Source organism: Macaca nemestrina, chromosome 2, assembly GCF_043159975.1.
Source record: "Macaca nemestrina isolate mMacNem1 chromosome 2, mMacNem.hap1, whole genome shotgun sequence".
Classification (NCBI taxonomy): domain Eukaryota; kingdom Metazoa; phylum Chordata; class Mammalia; order Primates; family Cercopithecidae; genus Macaca; species Macaca nemestrina.
In genome coordinates this window covers 84,018,998-84,041,981 of record NC_092126.1, presented here as the reverse complement: position 1 = coordinate 84,041,981, position 22,984 = coordinate 84,018,998, and the positions used below count along the sequence as shown (strand labels likewise).

General features: G+C 40.2%; 1 protein-coding gene across 6 annotated transcripts in view; it reads left to right on the top strand.

Annotated features, from left to right (window-relative positions):
• Positions 1-22,984, top strand: part of LOC105465735 (TRAF2 and NCK interacting kinase) — a 410,880-nt gene that overhangs the window by 75,056 nt on the left and 312,840 nt on the right. For all 6 annotated transcript variants that reach the window (XM_071091238.1, XM_011714344.3, XM_011714334.3 and 3 more), the window contains exon 2: positions 13,463-13,528. Coding sequence is in view for 5 of the 6 variants with exons in the window: in XM_011714344.3 (XP_011712646.1) it covers positions 13,463-13,528 (66 nt within the window). In the remaining variant the exon portion in view is untranslated. The remainder of the gene's footprint in view (positions 1-13,462; positions 13,529-22,984) is intronic.

Here is a 22,984-nt window from a genome sequence, read left to right as displayed (position 1 = left end):
TGTGGGAGACAGTGAGGAGAATGTATATTTTGGCATTGGAGGCTCTTGTAGCCTTGCTTTTTTTCCTCTCGTGAGATATCTACTTCACAGGATTGATGCAGAGATGAAATAAAATAACCTTTGCAAAATACCCTGCATAATGTCTGGGGCATGGGGAGATATTCAGTGTGAAGCAGTTCTTCTCAAATATTGTTTCTAAAGTTACAAAGCATTATACAACATGATTATTATCATCAGTTTTTGGTCTTTTCTATTCTTTCAGTCAGAATAGGGTAGGATAGGATATGGTAACAAACTCTCTTAGAGGCTTTATATAACGAAAGTTTATTTCTTGACCATGCCACATGCCCAGAGTGGGTCAGTAGAGGACTCTATCCATCAGTTACCCAAGTACCAGACTAACGTAGGCATCAGGTCCACATATGCTTCCACAGTCATCACAATGATTTGAACTGTCAGTCACATATTCCATCTGGAAGTGGAACATCACTTCCATGCACACTTCATTAGCCAAAGTAAATCATGTGGCCCCATCCAGCTGCAAGAGGGAGAGGGAAGTGCCATCCTATAACATGCCAGCAGGAGGAGAAATAGAACATTTATTCAGGCTGGGCGAGGTGGCTCATACCTGTAATCCCAGCACTTTGGGAGGCCGAGGTGGGTGGATCACCTGAGGTCAGGAGTTCGAGACCAGCCTGGCCAACATGGCGAAATCCTGTCTTTACTAACAGTACAAAAATTAGCTGGGCATGGTGGCATACGCCTGTAATCCTAGCTACTCTGGAGGCTGAGGTAGGAAAATTGCTCGAGCCTAGAAGATAGAAGTTACAGTGAGCCAAGATCGTGCCACTGCACTCCAGCCTGGCCGACAGAGCGAGATTGTCTCCAAAAAAAAAAAAAAAATTTCCAACAACCATAGTGACTGTCACCTCTACCAAAGATCGAAAGGCTGATGGAGAAGAGTACTTTAAAGAAGGAATGTTAGTTAAACATAAATGAATAAAAATATCTGAACAGTAAACTTCAAGGTAAATCAATTAGATTTCAGCTGCATCAAACAGAAAACTCCAAATATTAGTGGGTTAAGGAAGATAGAAGTTTGTTTCTCTTTCAAGATAAAGAAGTTCAGACATAGGCAGCTTAGTGGTAGCATGGTAGTTCCATGGTCATCAAAACCATAGGATCATTTTATTGTTCTGCTATAACAATCTTAGCATAAGGCTTCCATTCTTAAATTCACCTCAGGATCAAAAATGACTGTAGTGTTCTAGCCATTACATCTACATTCCAGGCAGCATGAAGGAGGAGGGAGGAAGGCAGAAGAAGGCTTCTCCCAGCTAGCTAAGTCAGCTCCATTTGGGCAGCCCTTCTGAATGCCCCACACAGTAATTCTGCTTACATACCATTGACCAGAATTTAGTCATGTATTCATTCCTAGCTTCAGTGGGACAAGGGCATGTAGATTTTGACCTGGGTGCATTGCCTCCCAAATAAAATTGGAATTTTTGTTAAGGAGCAAGGGGAGAATGAATATTGGGTGGCGTTGATCCATCTCTGTTACAGTAACTTAAGATGCAAGCTTTAGTTAAGTAGGAATGACAGAGAAAAGATTGTTCTATACACTGTCATTTTCCATTCTATGCTCTGCAGAATGTCAGCACTTACAGGAGACACAAAGTTTCTTTAAAGCGTGTTCTGTGGCCAGACAAGTTAGGAAAATGTGAAAAGTTTTGCCCAGTCTTGGAGATTCACAGGGTACATTAACACATTAAAAGCTTTGAGAGGCCTTGCAGTAAAGAAACCCCTAACCTGCTCATCTTTTTAACCTAGTGTTCCCAAACTTATTTGACAGTGGAAATTCAACACCCAACACCCATGGAAATCTGGAGGGACAAAAGGATTGGCTTTAGCTTCTTGAGTCTGCCAAAAAGCTTTTAGATCCTTGAACAGATGGTATAAAGGCCCCATTCCAAAATATTATCTGCCTTGCAAAACTAATAAGCAAGCAAACAAACTTGTATGTCCTTCGTGGTGGCCCAGCCATAGAGATAAAAGCCTTGAAAAAAAAAATAGATGCAAATGAAGCCCTGTTATTAACATCTGTATGAGATTTAAAAGAGTTGGTGTTGACCAGCCATCTGTACTATTACTGGTGACACCAAGTGATGGACTAAGATTGGTTTGTACCTCTGCCAGATGACAGGCCCCGGCTCCAGGTAGCTATTCTTGGGCTCCTGGCTATTCCTATATGGCTCTGGGCCATCTCACCCTTCTCTGGAAATGGGAGAGTAACAGATGATCTAATCAACCAGCCAGTATTTCCCTACTCATAGAAAAGTCCTGGGCCCTTGGCCAAAAGGCATTAACCCTGCCCTTTTCAGTGTGCACAATTCTTGCCTTCATCAGAGGTTTCCTCTGCAAAGAGGCAAAGAAGGAAGTTCCCTGTATTGTGAAGAGGAGTGGGGACAAGTAGGCAGCTGGTAAAGGGGGCCTCATACTTCTATTAGACTTAGAGTAGGGTTAGGTCCCTTTTACCAGTTTCACCTCTGCCTGTGGTCAACTTCATGGTTGCTTATAGGTATACGAAGAACTGTTGAAAATGCTTTCAAGCAAATAACGTGTCACTGGTCTGTTGTAAGCAGGTGGCAAATGAGTATCTTTGGGGGAATGGTCCTGTTAAGGCTCTTCTTCCAAAATAGAACCTTGAATTGTTTCCTAGTCTTTCTTTCTTAATTATTTAGGTAACCAGCTCTTGTCTTTAAATCCATCTCCTACAGTTGCTATCTTTTTCTTCATCTAAGTATCTTCAAAAAGGCAAAAGGTCAAAATATTTGCTAGTCTAGTTCCCATCATTTCCACCTCGTGTTGCCGGAAATACTGGAAAGTTACTCTGTCCTGACAGGTCTGGAAGGATCCCATGTTTGCAAATCTTTGTAAACTGTATGATACATTTTCCCAAACAGCTGTGTAATCTCTGCAACAACCTGATGATGGGAGGGAATGGACCAGGTTGAGCAGAGGGCGGGGGTCGGGGTGGTCATATGCATATTGACCTTTAGAGCAGCTTGCGCGCGCGCGCGCGCGCGCGCGCGTGTGTGTTTGTGTGTGTGTGTGTGTGTGTGTGTGTGTGTGTGTGTGTGTTTGACCAAGTTTCGCTTTTGTCGCCCAGGCTGGAGTGCAGAGGCATGATCTCAGCTTACTGAAACCTCCGCCTCCCTGGTTCAAGTGATTCTCCTGCCTCAGCCTCCTGAGTAGCTGGGATTATAGGCATGCATCACCACGCCCAGCTAATTTTTGTATTTTTAGTAGAAATGGGGTTTCACCATGTTGGTCAGGCTGGTCTTGAACTCCTGACCTTGTGATCCACCTGCCTCAGCCTCCCAAAGTTCTGGGATTACAGTCGTGAGCCACTGTGCCCGGCTTGCATGTATGCTTTTTAAAATGACTTTAGGAGAGATAAGAAAAATTACAGGAGGTGGTGGAGATAGCTATCCTTGTCCAATATCTGTCTTGTGGCTTAGTACCCTGAAGAATTTTCTTAACCTGCCTTATGGAGTTGTTGTGCCTTTCTCTGACTCTGAATGTGTTAGAAAACAGTCTCTGAACACACAGTTGGGGCTTGTGCATTCCTTGTGTGCACAAGCAGGTTTGTAGTCGTGACTCGGGAATTTCAGGTCAAGAAGCATGAGAAGGGCTGGCCAGTGAATCCCAGCAGCTGACAAAGGATTAAAATAGCTGTGCTATGCACCAAAATCAGAAAAAATATTCAAGTCACTGTTACAAGAAGTCCTTGGATTGTTCTCTTTTTAGTTTTATATTCTTAGTTGTATATACTTATTTATGCAATGTAAGCTAGTAGACAATAATCAATTTATGTAGAATTCTTTGTTTTCATCTGTAAGGAAATAATTTTGAACTGAGCTAGTTGTGAGTATGAATATGCTAAGTCTGTGAACCGAGAAAAATATATTTTGAAAATATTATGTATCTTTTATGCTGATATATATGCATGTGGCCTACTAAATGTACTGTCAAACTGGCCATGTGCACTAAATCTTCTTACATCAGTTCTGGAAATGAATGAAATCGATTTCTTAACCCACCTACCTAGATTTTGCAAAAGAACAGCAGGGCCTGCCCATCCTATCTACTGTCCCTGTTTCCTTCCTTTCCAGGCCCACTTTTTGAAAGGCAATGGGTGATTCTGTTGGTTTACCAAAGGGTTAAATTGAACAGAGGTAAAAACAAGAAGTCAAAAGACATAGGTCTTGATTTAACTCTGCCAGTAACTAGGATAAGACCTCAGATAAATCACCTAAATTCTCTTGCTGGAGAAACCTGTAATTGCACAAATGTATAGAGCCTGTCTGGGCCTCTCTTTGCTCTTCTGTAAAATGGGTAGAGATATTTTGTTGATATGATCTCAGAAATGCTCACTGCAAATGTCGCAGACCTTACTGCATTGTGGCTATCGGTGGTAGAACTGGTGATGTGAGGACTTGCTCCATCCAGATAATATTTATTGAGTATCTCCGATGTCCCCGTCACGATCCGAGGTACTGGAGATACTGCAGTGGACAAAACCAATAAAAGTTATTCATTTTTGGAGTAAAGAAGTTATTCTTTCTTGAGTAAAGAATTATTAGCGAACACTTTTTAAGCACTTATGATATGCTAGATATTGCTTTACACATTTTATATATATTAATTATTGTATCAAATAATCCAGCAAAGTGGGTACTACCATTATCACTGTTTTATAGTTGAGGAAACAGTCATAGAAAGATTAAATAACATGCCCAAAGTCATATAGCTAGAAAATGGTGAAGCTGTGATTCGATTCAGGCTTTTGGCTGTAGAGACAGTGGTTTTCACTATTATGCTATACCGCCTCTCACTGTCAATTAACTGGTTAGCTTAAAGTAATTAGCATTCATCCTAGCTAATGGCAAAGTAGGAAAAACAGAAACTAGCTTTCGATGGAAATCTGAGAGCCTGTCTGCTCTTCCTTTCTGGGGCTTCTGACTCTGATAAGAGGCAGGGACAGCAAGCAACCATGGTGTAGACAACGTGTATATTCTCAGCCACCTGGCTCATTGTGTTTGCCTGTCCTGAGGTCACTGCCCATTCTCTGGCTCCATTGTTAACCCACAAGGCCTTCAGCATCCCCGTAACCCCAAGTTAATTTCAGCATTGGCTGTTTGTAGGGAAATGAGTAATAATAGACTTGGATTCAAAATACCTGGATTTGAATCCTGGCTCTACTATGAACCAATGCTGTCATCACCTTGGGAAACTTTTCATAATACCACCAGCAACAGCAATATATCAGTGGCCATTATTTATTAAGCACTGCCATGCATTGTGCTAAATGCTTTATGTATGTTGTTTATGTATGTTGTTTTATGTATGTATGTTGTTTGTATGTATGTTGTTTTGGATTCTCAGAACCATCTTCCACGAGAGGTATTTTTACCTTTACTTTACAGTCTGGTCTTGGCTGCTCTCTCTACCACTCACTTTAATCTTGGGCAAGTTACTTAATTCCTTGAAGCCTTAGTTTTATCATCTGAAAATTGGGGTTAGTAACACCTATTTCTCAGGTTGCTATAAGGATGAAATATGAAAATATATGAAAAGCATTTAGGCCATGGCCTATCCCAATGACAGTGATAATGTCTATTATAGCTTGTTGTACAGCTTAAGGTTTTGTAGCCATTAATCCGAGAAGTGATGTTTCAAATCCAGTTCTAAAAGCTGCCTTTGTGAGGACAGGCTGGGGCTGCAGGGTCTTGAGTGAAGCAGCTGAGCAGGGGCAGGGTGATCTAAAGCAGTGTCACTGCTGGCTGCTGCACATTAGCAGGTGAAATTAAGCAGACTGCAAACCAAACAGGAGGTGAGGAGGCTCCAGTCTCCCTGTCCTGAGAGATGAAAGCCAAACAGGAAGCTACCAGTATCGAGGGTCAGTTCCTGGAGGCTTGGCTGTGACTATGTTTTGATTCTGCCAGGAGCCAGCTGGTCATTGAGGAGCTGGTATTGGTAAGAGGATACCAGTACTAGCCAGGAACAGCTCTATCGGAGCAGATGGAGTCCTGGAGTCAGCCTACACTCAGGACAGCCCTTCCCAAAAGACGATGCTTGACACGGGGAGCTGGGGAGTTACCTAGAACATTCATATGTAGGATGCGACATTGTAAAAATGCAGGCCAAAGGGCATTTTCCCAAATTACAGATGAAAAAAAACTGGAATATGAGGGATCAAAGAACACTAGTAAGGAGTGGAATCCAGACTTGAACACTAATTGTTTTGTACCAGTCCTGTGATAGGTTTGCATAATTTAATTTGTCCTACACTGATGATCAAGTAAGAAAAATCAACAATCAGTATTTTACCTAGCTATATCCATATATATCTCTATCTATCTATCTATCTATCTATCTATCTATCTATCTATCTATCTATCTTTATGTTTTTTACTTGAATTATCTATTCCCGTTGAGATGCCTTCTTTGGGCTGGCAGGTTAATGAAGATACACTTCTGGGCTATATTCCAGATCTCCTGGATCAATACTGTTGGAGCACCTTTTCTTATATGCTGCTTGTCGTTATGATGATCTAATCACTGTGTATGTGTAGTATTTTGTTCATGTCTGCTTCCTTCCTTAGATCGGAAGCATCATGAAGCAGGGGCCATGTACCCCACTGCCTCTACTTTGGACAGTGCATAACACACAGTAGGTGGCTAGGGAGGGTGCCAGGTAGCAGCCAGGGATTAAATAAATCTTACTGTGTAAAGCAAGACCTTTGACTCTGCAAACCTCTACTGCTTTATAAGACGGGAAGTTAAAGTAAAAAATTACCTTTGAGGGACCTTGCCTGGCTGTGAGTGCAGCATAAACTAGAATCCGGGGGTTGTTGAGTCAGCACAGTTTCCTAATGCTGTACTTTCGAAGATGGTGTTGAAAAGCCTGAAGGCTCAAGATAAATGTGGAGAGTTCTCCTACTGTTCCTGTTTTCTTTGTTCTGTTTTGCTTTTGTAAGCATATGCTTGTCAGTTAGGGCTGAAACCAAACAAAACAGCTGCTAAATATGGTTCTAAAAGAAATAACATTTTGGTCTTTTTAAGGCCTGTAAGTTTAGAGTAAGCACAGTCGTTTGGCAGCTGTCAATAGGGAATCCGGGGGTAGCAGTCATTCTGGGAGCACTATCAGCCATCCATATTCTGTTGGGTGTATTTTACCCTGCCAAAGGACTGGTGGCCTCAAGTGAAAGATTCTGTCACAGAACGGCTGTGTCTTTAAAAGGCATTTTGGAGGAGGGCTGTCTAGAGTCTGTGTAGGCCATTTGCTCACGATCCGTGTCAATTTCATTTTAAAAGAAGTGGGGAGGCACTGGGAAGAATTATGTATCATCTTTCATGATGTGAAGGAAATCATCATCCTAGTTATAGATTTAAGTTTGCCTTTTTCAATCTTTGGGATTTAGCCCAGTGGTGTTATTTAGTGTTCTTATAAATCCAGTATCATTCAGAGGACCTGGAGGAATTAAAGCATAACTTAGTGGCAGGGAATATCAAACCCTAGATCTTAAATCTCTCCACTTTGCTGTGAAGCTGGGCTTGAGCCTGCCAATGCTATCTAAATTTCATTAGCTGACAGAAAAAGTATTTATTTCAACATCCCAGGAACCCCCAAAACTTAATGCGCCTTCTCAGTTGTCTTACTAATTTTTAAAGAGACATACATTTGTCCATAAATATCTGATTCTGTTTGCTAAGCATGTGGTGGGTAATATTATTGGTTGAAAAGCAATAGGTTTTCCTTTACTGGCCAGATTAGTTTTATTGGCTTTTTTAGTTGAAAATCTATAAAATGCAGACTGAATTATACTGTGGCATATTATTTGTTTATTACATGAACTCATTTTCAAAGATGAAAAAGAAAAGGGAGGAAGAAAATGAATATTTATTAAAGTCCTATTACATATCAGGCCCCAAGCTAGTCTAGACGCTCACAGTTCTCCTAGTAGCTCCCAAGGGGGGTAATCCTGTCCACATTTTAAAGATGAAGAAACTGAGTTCAAAGCAGTTCTGAAACTGGCTCAAGGTTAGAGAGCTACCAGTTGGTAAATCAAGGGCTGGGAATTACGGTTCCATGAAGCTGATGGGGTAGTGGTTAGGAACTCAAGGTTTGGAGTCTGACCATCTGAGTCAACATCCTAGCTCTGCTGCTCATTAGTGGTGTGACCTTGAGTAAGCATTTAATCCCTCCGTGCCTCAGTTTCCTAATCTGTAAAACAAAGATAATGATAGCATCCACTTGATAAAGCTGTGATAAAATGAGCTATTCATGAAAAATGCTTAGAATTGTTTCTGACACATAAGTCCTCATGAAATGTTCACTATTACTGTAATTTTTATTGTCATGACTAACCAAGTTTGCTTTTATCAGTACTGGCTGAAAAATTACATTTTCTTTCAAGGAATATCCTGCCTTTTGATATGTAGTTATATTTCATTATGAAATAATGTAAACTACTCTACCTTAGAATTAAATTCTCTTCTCAGCCTCCCAGCAAAGGTTAAGATCTGAATAAAGGCATGTGTAGCCAACAGGGATTCTTGACTTTGGTAAATGTCAATGATTTGCTCTTTTCTCCTTGGTGTATGTAACTTTCTTCCATGCTGCTCATCCTGGCTTTAAGAGCAGCTAAGCAAACACAAGAGGGAGAATTAAGTGGATTTCTTATCTCTTAGCTTTCCTGTCTTTGTAACATGATTATTAGGTACAGCATCCTCTCCTTGCTGCACATTCTGTTGGCCACATTCTGACAGCCTGACTTCTCAATGCACGTGAGGCACAGTTTACTACAACAGGCTCTATGGATTTTATTTGGTTAGAGCTGGGAATACTACAGGGGCTTTTACATGTGACAGCTTTGTCCATGTGGGATTGGGGAAAGGAGGATAGAGGGCACAGTCGTAGAACAACTTGTCTAGATTTAAAAGAAATGATGTAAGTTTGCTAGACCTTTGGCTCTACATTCTGATCCCTTTTTTTGTGACTTCCACTGTACATGTCTTGAGGAATTGGGAGTGGGACATCAACCTTATTCGGTAAATAGTTATATCTAGCAGTTATGTATTGGACACCATGCTAAGTGCTGAAAATACCAAGATAAATATGTTACAGTGCCTGCTCTTGAGGCATTTGTAATTCATCAAGGGAGAGAAATGTAAGAGAGGCTAGCACTATGTGAAAATGGTTATCATAGAGCCGTGCACAACATATTGCGGCTGCAGAGAAAGCGGCGGTGGCGCTGATTTGAGAAAGGCTTCAGAAAGGAGGCAGCAAGCTGGGCTTTCAAGGATGGGCTTGCCTCAGAAAGAAAGCAGAAGGAATAATCTTGGCATATGGGCAGTATGAACCAAGAGCTGAGTGTGGTGTGTTAGGAACATGAGGGACATGTGTTGGTTATAGCACAGAATGATGGAACACGAGGCTGGGAATGGAGGCCAGGCCTAAGAATGACATGACCTGACTTTCAGTTTGAACTGTATCTTGTATTATTTTAAATCATGGAGTGTCATGGTTAGAAATGTCTATTTTAGAAAGATCAGTATGGATAATAGCTTAGAAGGCAGAAAGAACTAAAAGCAAATGGTCTCAGAAAAAGATGATGAAGCCTGTTGTGTGAATGGAGTGGAATAGATGGATGTGGTGGACATTTGGAGATAAGATCATTGACACTTAGTGAACAAAATTAGGGGAGTGGTGGACAAGGGTGGAACTTTCGGGGAAGTCTACCTCAAAGGTGTGAGCAGAAGAAATATAGAATCTGTGAGAGAGACTAAGAGGTATGATAGATGGTGGAGGGGATATATTTTTAACAGGAGTGATGATGCTCAGGAGTACAAAAGGGGACAACTAGGACAGGACTGAGAAGCGACCACTACGTGTAAGAAATTGAGGTCATGGTGACCTTTTGGGGAAACTACTTTAGATGTACTCTAGAATGGAGAAAATAGTTGAATGCTTATACTGTTCAAGCTATATCACAATTCTACAAGGATGTAACTAATGATGAAATGCATTTGTGTGAAAGACTATTCACAAACACCCAGCTCTCCAGGCACTTGGATTAGGGGAAAGAAAGAAGAGAGCCTAGTGTCAGTACTGAGGTGTCACTGAGTAATACCTCTGATTTCTATGTCTAGGGTTTCAAAGAGTCCCCTTCTTGCAAATACCGTGACTCTTAATGCTATTTTGCTTTGTTTCTCTCAGGATACCGTAGACTGTAGATGCTTATAGACTTCTCTTAATTCCAAACTGGTCCTCATTTCTAGCCATGATGCTTGTAGTGTATGTTGTGGTATGTCACACAGAGCTCAGTTCTCCACTGCTGGGGCACTCAATTGTCCACCTGCTAGGAGTGTAGGTAGCTAGGGATGACTTTCACCTGAAAAATGTCCTCAGCTGAACAGTGTCACTTCACCTAAGATTGTTACCTCTGGGATGGGTATTGGGGGGCAGCCTACATGCAATGACTAGTCAATGGAGGTGGGATTCAAAGGCCTGATGCTTCCAGGTAGGATAATTCTGAAGGGCTCTCCTAGCTCCAGTGCTCTCATGGATCAGATGAAGTTTTTGTTACCACTACATTTCAGTTCAGCTCTTCCTTCGGCTCAGTCCAGTTCTTCCTTTCCTCCCCGGCAGGTGTTGATTCTGAGGCATACCCCAATAAACTCACACAGTGTAAATCTCAGGGAGTCTCGGAGTTTATTCCTGGGGAACCCATCTGATATGATTCTTTCCAGTTTGGTTGCCCATGCAAGGCCAGTTGCCAGTGGAACTCTTTAGTTCCTCTGAACTTCGCTTCAGAGGCCCTTGGATGTGTCCAGCGAAAACCTTCTCCTAGCAGTTTGAACTAAAGGCTCAGCATTGAGCCTCCTTGGTTTTGATTGGTTGTGACACATACCCAAGAATAGCTTATTCAAGGAGAGAAAAGAGCATCACAAGTCAGCTGTCTAGATCCTCCTGAGACCTACCTACTAACCCCAGCTCTGAGAAGGTACCCTGAGGTGAGTGACCCCTGGGTGTAGAAGCTGATCCCTGCTCTGCACCTGTTTGTGCTCCTGCCGTCGTCGTACATCCCTATTTGATTCCCAGGTTCCTTGAGGCAGCCATTCATCACTGTCCTGTATCTCTTCTCTTTTTGTTATTTTTTTTTTAGTCAAGAAAAATGAATGTTGAAAACACAATTGAGATATTTCAAGCAAATGTAGAACTTCTCTCCAAATATGTTGCAGAAACACCACCAAGCAAACAAACTACTGGGAAGCACAGCTTAGAAACAAACAGCAGCTGCCACCATTTATGGGCTTTTTTTTTCTTTTCCTCATTTCTTTCTAATTCCGTTTGTAATAAAACCTGCTGCTCTAATGGCCTAGGAGTTTAACCAACAGAACTTTTCTTTCCTATCCTGAGGCCTCCCAGGTGGCCTTGACAGTGTCTTTTAGCTATGGGGTGTTGGTCGACTCAGAGCTTTAGTCCCTTAACAGTGTTTTCCAGTTTTGTGGTTCTGTCTGGAACCACACCTCCCAGACCAGGTGGGGCATAACTGGAACTTCTGGACTTCTGGAGTTTTCAGGACATGAGCATGGAGTGTGGTTTCTTGCCTTTCTGGCTTCGTAAGAGTGGGTAATGTAGTGCTAATTCCAATCTTTCTCAGTGACTAAGTGTTTAATCTGTTGGGTGCTTTGTTTGCTTTTTGTTTTTGTTTTTATTTGTTCTCTGTGTGGAATCTTTGAAGGCACCTACCCAGGGGCTTTTCTTGAGTTTGATTTACCACAGACTGGACTTTAAAGCATCCTGACTTGTCAGATCAAACTCATTTTTCCCTTTCCCCAGAATAGCAGAGAAACTCATTTTCCCCTTCCCCCATTATTAAATCCTGCTGGTGGTGTGGAATTTCTCAGCTTAAAAGTGATTACTATTAGGTATTAATAGATTTCTGACTACGTGCAAGGCATTGTGCAAAGCCCACACTTATTCTTCACAAGAGCATGACTAGGTAGATGTCATCCCTGCAGGCCCAGACAATATGTTGCTCTCGCGGGGTCTCCTAGGATCACATAGCTAGTTGAGGCACAGCTGGTATTTAACCCAGGTCTGTCTGAATCTGAAGTTCAGGCTGTTCCCTGCCTGCCTCTCAGCTACCCATTGTAATAATATATGGCATTGCTCTCATGTAAGTGTCCGGTAGAGATAGGCCAAAAGCGCAGTCTATTTTTATTTGTTCCTAAGAATATTTTTTAAATTAAATGCCTAACACTTAAAAAATAGGAGATCTCACATTAAATGCAATGTTCAGTTTCTCTTGAAAAATCTTTAGACCTGGCAATATTGTGCTAATATGTTGACAAGACAACAGTTGGCTCCAACTAGGTAAACTCCACCCCACCACATCCTACCTCCCTCAAAGAGGCTGGGGTTGCTCAGTTTGCCACAGGCCCCAACTGAACCACTTTACTTGTTTATGTTACTGGCCTGGCCTCTGCAGACATTTAAGTTTGTGACTCCTAGATTTATGCCTTTAAAGAAGCAATTTCTGTCCAGTTAGGAATCAGTAAGGGGTAAAAGTCAATTTCTGCCTCTGAATAGAATTTTATAGGCTTTGATTTTTCTTTTCAACTTCTTTGGGATACTAATTCAGTTATAATAGCAGTAATTATTGGATATTTATTGAACACTGTAACATTTAGCTGACTCCCGAGGTTAGTAGACAACTGATTGGTGGTAAGAACTTGAATAATTCTCCAATTTAGTTTGCATTTTAAATCCTGCAGTTACTCAGCAGGTACTACAGGAACTGGAGGCTACCCTCAAAAGTATATTTTGTAGAAGCAGTATTACAGAAGAGAGATGAATCCAAAGAAAATCTTTCTGAGACAGGTAGTTAAGTTGACTCTATTTTCCCTTGGAAACTGTTGACGGCCATAGGTAAGATTGCCCCACAATGCAGGAACACCGTTCTTAACTACCAGGGCTCACTCAACACAATGAACAGCTCAGATATTTCAAAGAGAAACATCCTAGAACATTAGAACCTTCTCAGGATGATGAGTCTTTCACTTTATCTCGATGTAGCTCCTGCAAGTGTGTTTCCATTTGACAGTGAGAAATGTGTTAATTCTTTTTTATTATTTCACTTGAAAAAGCATCTCCTTTTGCCTGATTTAAACACATTTCATAGAAATGTAAAATGGAAAGAAAATGGAACTTGGCTAATTTCATAGCTGCAGCTGACTTAAATTTTAAAATTTTGATAGTATTAAATGTTAACACATGAGAACCCCGTAAGCTAAAGTTATTTATTTGCTTAATTTAGGTAAGTATTTGCTTTTGATTAAGGCAATGCCTGGAATATTGTTTGAATTTTTATTGTTTATTTTCTTTCAGGACCCCGCAGGGATCTTTGAATTGGTGGAACTTGTTGGAAATGGAACATACGGGCAAGTTTATAAGGTAAGTACATTGAGTCTCTGTGTGGCTTATGTATGGTTTCAGTTCATGAATGGCGAATTGCAGTGCTATCTATACTTGCTCATAAATGGCTCCTAACAAATTTAAAATGAATTAATATACTTGTTGATTGACTCTCCATGTTTTAAAATATATCTGTGGTTATGTTGCCTAAACTGGATTCTGTGATTTGGGTATTTCCCTTCATTATATATGACTGTGTTTATATGTGACACATGAATTCTGACGCCACTTATTTGAAGCTCTTCAAGCGTTCAGTTTCCTTTACTTTAATCACTGCCAGAACTGGTTTTTGAAAGAGAAAAGAATGCCATCTACTTTAGAAATTTAAGCTATTAAACTATTGCAGCTGGAAAAGTAGATGTGTTATTGGCCTAGGGCATGAATTAAATGAGTTGAGTGAACAGTATTGGAAGAAAACTTGGTTACCTCACAAAGCAAAAGCTTAATAGCAGTGACGAATTTTAGGAAATAATTAAAAGTTAAACTTGAGTTGAGACGGAGCTATGGAATAAGAAGTCTTGCTTGTCTGTTTACTAATTTTTGCTTACAAATTCACTCAAAAAGTGTTTTTGAAAGGTATTTTCCCCAAGTATAATCTACAAAAAAATGGTTGAAAATGTGAGTTGATTCCTTTTGATTGTCAAAAAAAATGAAAGTGAACTGTTTTTGGACTAAAGCTTTTGGGGTTTTGTTGAATGAGCTATTGAAATGCCATCAAAACAAACCAACTGTTTCCTCATGATAATTTATAGGGAAATATCCATCATTTTCCCTAGTGGCAGCGATATGGGATGGCATTTCCATTACAAATTATCTTGTGTTCTATTTTTAAAAATTCCTGCTGAGCCCTAAACTTTTCTCAGTTAATTAAATTTATTAATCATTCAGGTTGTAATATTTTCAATTCTGCAGAATTTCAGAAGTATTATTTATAGGGTATTCTTGAGATTCTGTTTTTTAAAGCACAATTGTAAGTGGATACACATTTATATGTTTATTTACCAGAGGTTTCCCTTGGTGTCCAGGGAGAAATTTCTCCCTTGCAAGAAACGATTATTTCCTAAATTGTCCACCTTTTACCATTGGACAGAATGTAGTCTACCCAACCTGCTCACTTGACGTTGATCCTGTCTGACACAGAAAGAAATGTGTCTCAGCAAAGCTTTTAAGTTCTTGCAATGAAGATAATTAGGTTGGAAGATTGTGTTACTGCGTTTTGAGAAACTGGATTGAACTTGTGAAGTAACTAATGAATGAAGATCTGACTTAGGTAGAAAATTACTTCTGATTTGCTGTCAATATGAAGGAGCAACTCTGTAGCATGGTGTTGGTTTTATGGTGCCATTTCTTAGAGCCTTTCCATTTCATTGTTTCCCACCCATAGGATATGCATTTGGGAGACAGTTCACAGCTTGGTACACTAATTCAAGAGGTGAAACTCTGCACTCTTATAAGAGGAGATACCAAGAGATTCAATTAAGGATGAGAATATTTGGAAAATCCAGAATTTTCCATAATTTCTTGTTATTTGAAAAAGGCACGGAAACAAATGGCAAGAGGTCTCAGATCTTTTTAGAGAGGGAATATATTTAGCAGCTAGGTTGTCAACATTATTATTCTACAGGATTCCGTTCTCTTGGTGGTTGATCAGTACTATGGCACCTTCCAAGTTAAGGGGGATTCTACAAAGAATGGTCATGGTGAATGCAGTGAACTTTGGGACAGGAGATTTGGTCTCTTACCAGCGCCATTGTTTTCATTGTTTTGTAACCACCACAGCTTTTCTGTGTATTAGTCAAATGAGAATGTAGTTAGAAATGCTTTGGGGCCTGGCCAGGTGCAGTGGCTCACACCTGTAATCCCAGCACTTTGGGAGACCAGGGCCGGTGGATCATTTGACCTCAGAGTTCAAGACCAGCTGGGCCAACATGATGAAACCCCGTCTCTACTAAAAATACAAAAATTAGCCAGGTGGTAGTGGCATGCGCCTGTAATCTCAGCTACTCAAGAGACTGAGGCAGGAGAATATCTTGAGCCTGGGAGGCAGAAGTTGCAGTGAGCCGAGATCTTGCCATTGCACTCTAGTCTGGGCGAGAGCATGAGACCATGTCTCAAAGAAAAAAAAAAAAAAAAAAAAAGAAATGCTTTGGGGTCTTGTGATGATTTACTTAAAGAATTATAACTCCCTGCCTAGTTAAGGGTTTGGTTTCTAGGCAACCAGATGATGTTAGGTGGCACTGCTCATGAACAGACCCTGTGTTTCCTGAGGCCACTAATCCAGTCCTGCTGTCATTCTGAATTCTGAAAGATTAAAGTTTAATAAAATAGCAACATATGAGCTAAAAGATATGTGAGCCTAAAGTAAATTACATTAAAAAGTGATTGTTTGCACTATAGATTATACAACTTTATGGAATATGTATATTTCTAAACTATAGGTATAAATAGAAATGTTGTAGCTCTAGGAGGAGGCCTTTATACATAAAATCATATGATAAGTATTTTCTTTATGTTAAATACTGTATTAGTCTGTTCTCACAACGCTATGAAGAAATACTTGAGACTGAGTAATTTACAAAGGATAGAGGTTTAATTGACTCACAGTTCTGCATGGCTGAGGAGGCCTCAGGAAACTTACAATCTTGGCGGAAGGCACCGCTTCACAGGGTGGCAGGAGAGAGAATCAGTACCCAGTGAAGGGGAAGCCCCTTATAAACCATCAGCTCTCATGAGAATTAACTCACTATCATGAGAACAGGATGGGGGAAACCGCCTCCGTGATTCAATTATCTCCACCTGGTCTCTCCCGTAACACATGGGGATTATGGGAACTACAATTCAAGATGAAATTTAGTTGGGGGCACAGCCAAACCATATCAAATGCTAAGCCTTTGATTTTAATTTTTAAAGTCTCTCTTTTGGTATTCCTGGTTTTCATAAAGTCAGGTATAATTTTACGAATAAGTCTATGGACATAACCTTTATTTTATGGAAAAATTTATTTTAAGTTTCTTTTTTATAAGCTGCCCTAAGAGAGTCATAATATAATTTTGTTTACAGGTAGTTTTAAAGAAACGTACTTAATATAATAAAAAGTATATGTAGGTATTCAGAGAATACCTCTTGAAATGTATCTGTATTTGAGTCAGGTACATCTAGATGTAAAAATATAAATATTTTATATAAAAGCCATTTAAAAATGTTTAGTTTTTCAAAGTTGCTTCTAGTCTTACTCCCAATTCTAGCTTATTCCTGTTTTGGGCAAAGTTAGATTTGTTTATCTTTAGCATTTTGGTCCTAGGTAATCAAGTAGTGATTCAGTGTCTGTTTTTTGCTTTTATTTACCGAGGAGCGTAGGTAAATAATAGAGAATAGTAATTCACCCTCAGGACTTTTAATGAGGAAACCATCTCCTGCTCATGGCTGCATTAAAAAATAAACCAACAAAAGACCACATACCCATTTACTAAAGGTCTTGGCTGTTTATCGGCATGCCACCTATTGGGAACCTAATGGAATCTGGACACATTTTTGTTAAAATAGAGTAATTCTTTTAATAAATTGAAATAATTGTTTAATGTTTACTGGTAAGATACCACTACAAATTAGCCATAGGGTTTAAATAAATGTTGGTCTATCCTGTCTCCTAATTTGCCCTTTTGAATATAGATTGGTTATTATGGAGATGAAGACATATTTTATCCCAGGGTGATAATGTGAATTAGGAATATGAAGGATTCCTAAGTATTTCTCATATTTCTTTTCAATGCTTCTTAAGGTTGTAAAGTGCAAGATAGGGAGGCCATTGTGGTGGCTATAGTGCTTATGAGAGAGAGATGCTGTGAGTGTGTATATTTCCAATGGGCTATGAGAATCTTCATAGTCCTCATTCTGAGTTCTCCTCTGCCAGCTGGCTGTCCAGCCCATCCTTGATCACCTCCAGTCATGTGGAACTCATTATTTTCTGTCAGTCCATTTTCCTGAAATTCCTTTGAATGTTCTCACATTGTGCTGAGATCCTGCCTCTCTAAAATGTTTACCATTAAAACCCCATTTCATACCTCTAGAGCTATTTAAAATTTAAAATTAAATATTCTTTCACAAGAATGTAGACCTTTTGGGCCGGGCGTGGTGGCTCACACCTGTAATCCCAGCACTTTGGGAGGCTGAGGCGGGCAGATCACCTGAGGTCAGGAGTTTGAGACCAGCCTGACCAACATGGAGAAACCCCGTGTCTACCCAAAATACAAAATTAGCCGGGCATGGTGGCACATGCCTGTAATCCCAGCTACTCGGGAGGCTGAGGCAGGAGAATCGCTCGAACCAGGGAGGTGGAGGTTGCAGTGAGCTGAGATCCCACCATTGCACTCCAGCCTGGGCAAGAAGAGGGAAACTCCATCTCAAAAAAAAAAAAAAAAAAAAAAGAATGTAGTCCTTTTGATATGTGAAGATTTCTCCCTTCTTCCTCCAAACATATGCTTATGCCTCCTGTTGTCCAGGCAATGTAGCCTCAGCTGCTTGATTCATTCTTGTGGCATAGACCTGAGGCCCTTCATTATCCCTGCTTCTGCGCTGGAACTGTTCTATTGCTAAAAGTCATGTTTTATGCTTGTAAATAGTTTTATATTCCATAAAACTTTTTGAATATATAATTTAATTTCTGTTAGAATGAGCACCTTGTTCTCACTTCAGAGTCTTTATAGTTATAGTTCCCTCTACTTAGAACAGTTTCCCCCCAGCCCTCTCATGGCAGGCTCCTTCCCCTTCAGGTCTCAGCTCAAATGTTACCTTCTCAAGGAAGCCACTTTTCATCCCTGCATCTACTACAGCCAGCCACTGCCTCTGCTTCCCTCTGCCACAGACTTTCTTTATTACATTAACCTGTTTTATTGTTTTTATGGTATTGCCACTCTCTGAATTATCTTACTTCCTTGTTTATGTCTGTATTTAGCAATTTAAATACATAAGTCAAGGGAAAATAAAGTCAGAGACCTAGTCTGTGTAGACCATTACGCTATCCTAGTCTGGCACATAGTAAATGTTGACACTTGTGGGGCCCAGAATTGAGCTATGTTTTCCTTGATAATTCTTTGTATATTGGTTCCTAGTTTAAAATTTTTTTTAGCATTTTCATAAAATATTAATTTTTGTACTTTAGAAAAATATATTTGCACAAAAGCAATAAACAAAATGCGCTACCTATTTTTTTTTGTAAAGGGATGGTGATGTAGATCTTATGTTTAATGAATTACCAGTAGTCTGCAGAAGCAAGAAGAGTATGCTAGAAATTTACAAAATGAGGCAAAGCAGTTTTCTGGGGTTTCATCTCCTGGCAGAGGTCCTCAAACTTTAGTATGTAAAATGAATATCTGAGAAAGGATTAAAATATAGATTTGCAGGCTCCAACTTCTGAAATTTTGATTCAGTGGGTCTGGGGTATCCTCTGTGAACATTTAATAAGTGTAAATGCTCATTCTGTTGTTCAAGATCTGGGGACTGCACCTCCAGAAACTGCAAAATGATTGTATGTTATCCTGTTATAGGTCACTTGAGTGAATGCTAATCCTAACAGTTTTTCCAATCATTTATTTTAGGATTTCCATGCTGACTCAAACTTACATAAACCAAGAAAAGCAAAAATCAAAAGATTTTGACCTGAGATGTGATACCCACCTGTTTTGGCTTGTTCAAAGATTTGACTTTCAGTGTTTTTATTTGATATGCTTATGATGACAGTTTACAGCGGAATAATTTAACTCAAGACCTGAGAATCAATATTGTCAAAACTGACCTCACATAGCAAAATCTTGGCCTGTTGGGTGGAGATTTTCTCATATCTGTATATTGTGATCTCTTCATTCACCTTCTGCTAAAATAAGATAAAACATTTCAATAGTAAGTTTATTAATAGTTTATTTGTGGAGGTGATTCTATAACATTACCCAGGATACACTGTAGCTTTTCATAGCCTGCTGCAATGAATCATGTACTATGCACTTACTGTTTGGCAAGGAGTGAGTATGGGAGAATGGTGTGTTTTATAGATAATAGTGGCATTTGTTTTTTATTCAAGAATTTCTAACATAAAGAATACATTCTTTCACATTTGTTGAGTGCCCATGAAAAAAAGCCCTGTGCTTTGTATGGGAATAATGCAGAGCTAACTGAGGAGGTTCCTACTCTTAAGAAGCGTGTAATCAGATTATCTAATTAGGACTGAGCGCTCACTGTGCACCAGAGGTTTCTATGTATATTGTCTCAGTTATTCCTCATGGTGGTTATGGTCTCATTTTATTGGGGAGGAAGAACATTTATTAAATCACATTCTCACTCTAAGGCAGGGTTTCTCATTCTCAGCACTCCTGAGATTTGGGGCTGGGTGATTCTTTGTTGTGGGGGCTGTACTGTGCATTGCAAGATACATAGCAGCCTCCCTGGCCTCATCCAGCTACAAAACAGCAGCACCCCTAAGTTGTTGCAGCTGAAAATGTCTCCAGATTTTCCAATGTCTTCTGTGGGGGTAAAACCACTGCTTTAAAAATGATATAGAATGGCAAAACTCTTAACATTGAGGTGCAAGTGGGGACAGTGAGAGTATAGACTATTTAGGATTTTTTTTTTTTTTTTTTTTTGAGACGGAGTCTTGCTCTGTTGCCCAGGCTGGAATGCAGTGGCTGGATCTCAGCTCACTGCAAGCTCCGCCTGCCGGGTTTACGCCATTCTCCTGCCTCAGCCTCCCGAGTATCTGGGACTACAGGCGCCCGCCACCACGCCTAGCTAGTTTTTTTTGTATTTTTTAGTAGAGACGGGGTTTCACCGTGTTAGCCAGGATGGTCTCGATCTCCTGACCTCGTGATCCGCCCGTCTGGGCCTCCCAAAGTGCTGGGATTACAGGGTTGAGCCACCGCGCGCGGCCGCGACTATTTAGGAATTAATGCTGTCCAGGCAGAGTGGAGACCTGAATGGGCTGCAAGATGTGGGTCTGGAAAAAGCTCAGAGGCCTTGGCATTTCCACTGTATCTGGGAGTGTAATTGAGCATTTTTATAAGTGGAAAGAGTATAATGAAAAGGACTTTGGAACAGGACTGCCTGAGCAGGATTTTGCTAAGTCTGGTTTTGCTCTGTTCCAATCGTGTGAAGATAACCAACTTACCCTGTGAGCCTGGATTTCTTTATCTTTTATTAATAGTACAGAGTAGCGCTGTTAATGAAAACTCAAGTGTAAAACATTAATATGTGGAAGCGCTCAGCTCAGTGCCTGACACATCGTAGGCACTCAATAACCTTTTCCTCTTCCCAAACACATATGCCAGTTCTTCCCATGGTCTTGCTTTCATAGAACATTTTATGCCCTAAAAGAAACATTCATAGAGGAATGAAGTTAGAAACACATGTCTTTGTGCTCCACATTCTACACTTGATTTACTGGTTTTTATGTATGCTTAGAATGGCATTATTTGCATTAAATATTAGGATGGTACAAAAATAACTGTGGTTTTTGCCATTACTTGTAATACTTTTGCACCAACCTAATACCAGTATTACTTTTAATGGCAAAAACGGCAGTAACTTTTGTGCCAACCTAATACAATTTTCAATACTTCTTGCATTGTATTTGGTGATATAATTGCCAGTTGGATATTATATTTGGTCTTTAGTGCTTAAAAAAGCCAATTTCTCAATAATGTGTAAAGAGAAGATAGATTAATAGAGGAAACAGGAATCGGTTGCAGCACCGTGGAACTTTGGTGGGGTGAAAATGATTTCTGAATAATTTTGTATTTCACAAGTTTTGGAGGAGAAGCAACAGTATTTCTTCTTCAGGTAGTATAAGGTCTCAGGAGAGAGTCTTTATTGTGAGATTAGTGAAGGGGTGTGGAGCAGCAAGAACCTCATTTAGACATTAAGGACCTGTCAAATGGTTTTGGTTCTACCCTTTGCTTGCCTTAGCTTTGAGCTTGCCATAGATCTACTTGGAACTTCAGTTGTTCTCATCTGTAAAATTAGAATATAAAGAAACAATTTTCATGATATGCCCCATGAAGCTATTGTGAGGTTGAAATCAATGAATGACTATGGAAGTATTTTGTTAAATATAAATTCCTATGTGCATGTAAGGTTTGATTACTGCTATTGTCATTTATTACAATAGGAGGTGGCAGATTCCTGTTATCTTGGGGTCCAGGGAAGTTTATTCCTATGTTGTTATTTCTCTTCTTCATCATCAGGCTTTATTATCTATTCTTAAGTTGTAGTTTGGCTAGAATTAAAGGTAACAATTTTACTTCCATTTTCCAATAAGTAGGAGAATCATTCACCTTTGAAATATGTTGGCTTGATGAATTTTTCATCCTTGTAGATCCCTAAGTTGTTTGCATCTAATTTGTCTGAAGACCATGCCACTTTGTGCTGTGATCTGTTGAGTGTAATGAATTAGATGGTTGTCATGTGAACATGGAGGGAAGACCTTTGTGAGTGCCTGTGTGCTGGATGCCGTATGGAAGTGTTGATTTCTCTGCTAGGTGGCTGAACCTGTAGAGTTGCTACCAAGACTTGATACAGGGACTGTGTGGGATTTCTTGTTGCTACTAGTGGTTTGCAGCCTTCTCTTTTTATAGAACTCATCTGGATAATTTTGCAAAACTATAGATAATTGGGCCTTTCTTTAAAAATTTGATTTTAGTTTGTCTGATGTTGGGCTGGGGGAGGTTTTATTCCAGACCTTCCCAGATGCTTGTAATGCATAGCCAGGATAGGGAGCCGCTGGGCTGAGGCTCTCTGTAGTCTAAGTGCTCTTTTGGGGATCTTTGCCTTTGGAGATGAGTCTACCCCTTTTAGCTCTGTCTTGGGGTTTTGTTTACCTTTATTCATTTATTCAGTGTCAGCCTTCATAAGTATCTAACAACTGCCTGGCATTGCCTTCAGGACAGGGTTTATAGATAAACATGTGGCATGGTCCTTGCCCTCCAAGGGTTTGAAGTCTCTGGGTGGAGAGACATGAAAATCGATCACTTCAATGTTGTATTCCATGTACCACAGCAAGAGTATACAGAGCAGAGCCAAATCTGTGGGGGCTGTGGGAAGACCAGGAAAGGCTTCATATAGGAGGTGATTCTTGAGTGGAGTCTTAAAAGATGAATAGATGTATGTGGAAGGGGAATTAGGCACTCTAGGGAGAGGTAGTGTTACCAAAGGCTTGACTGCTGTTGATGGCCTGGGCCAGGGTCAATATCCTGAGGTGAAGTAGGGCTAGGAAGCCTTTAAGATAGACATGGACAGATGGCTCTTCTGGCCTTGAGTCTTGGCCTTGAGACTCATTAACTGTGTGAGCTTAAGCAAGTCATTTAGCTTTTCTGGGCCTTGGTTTCAGGTATAACGAAGAGGTCCGGCCAGAAGGTCTCCAGAGTTCCTTCTGGATATGACATCCTTTAATTC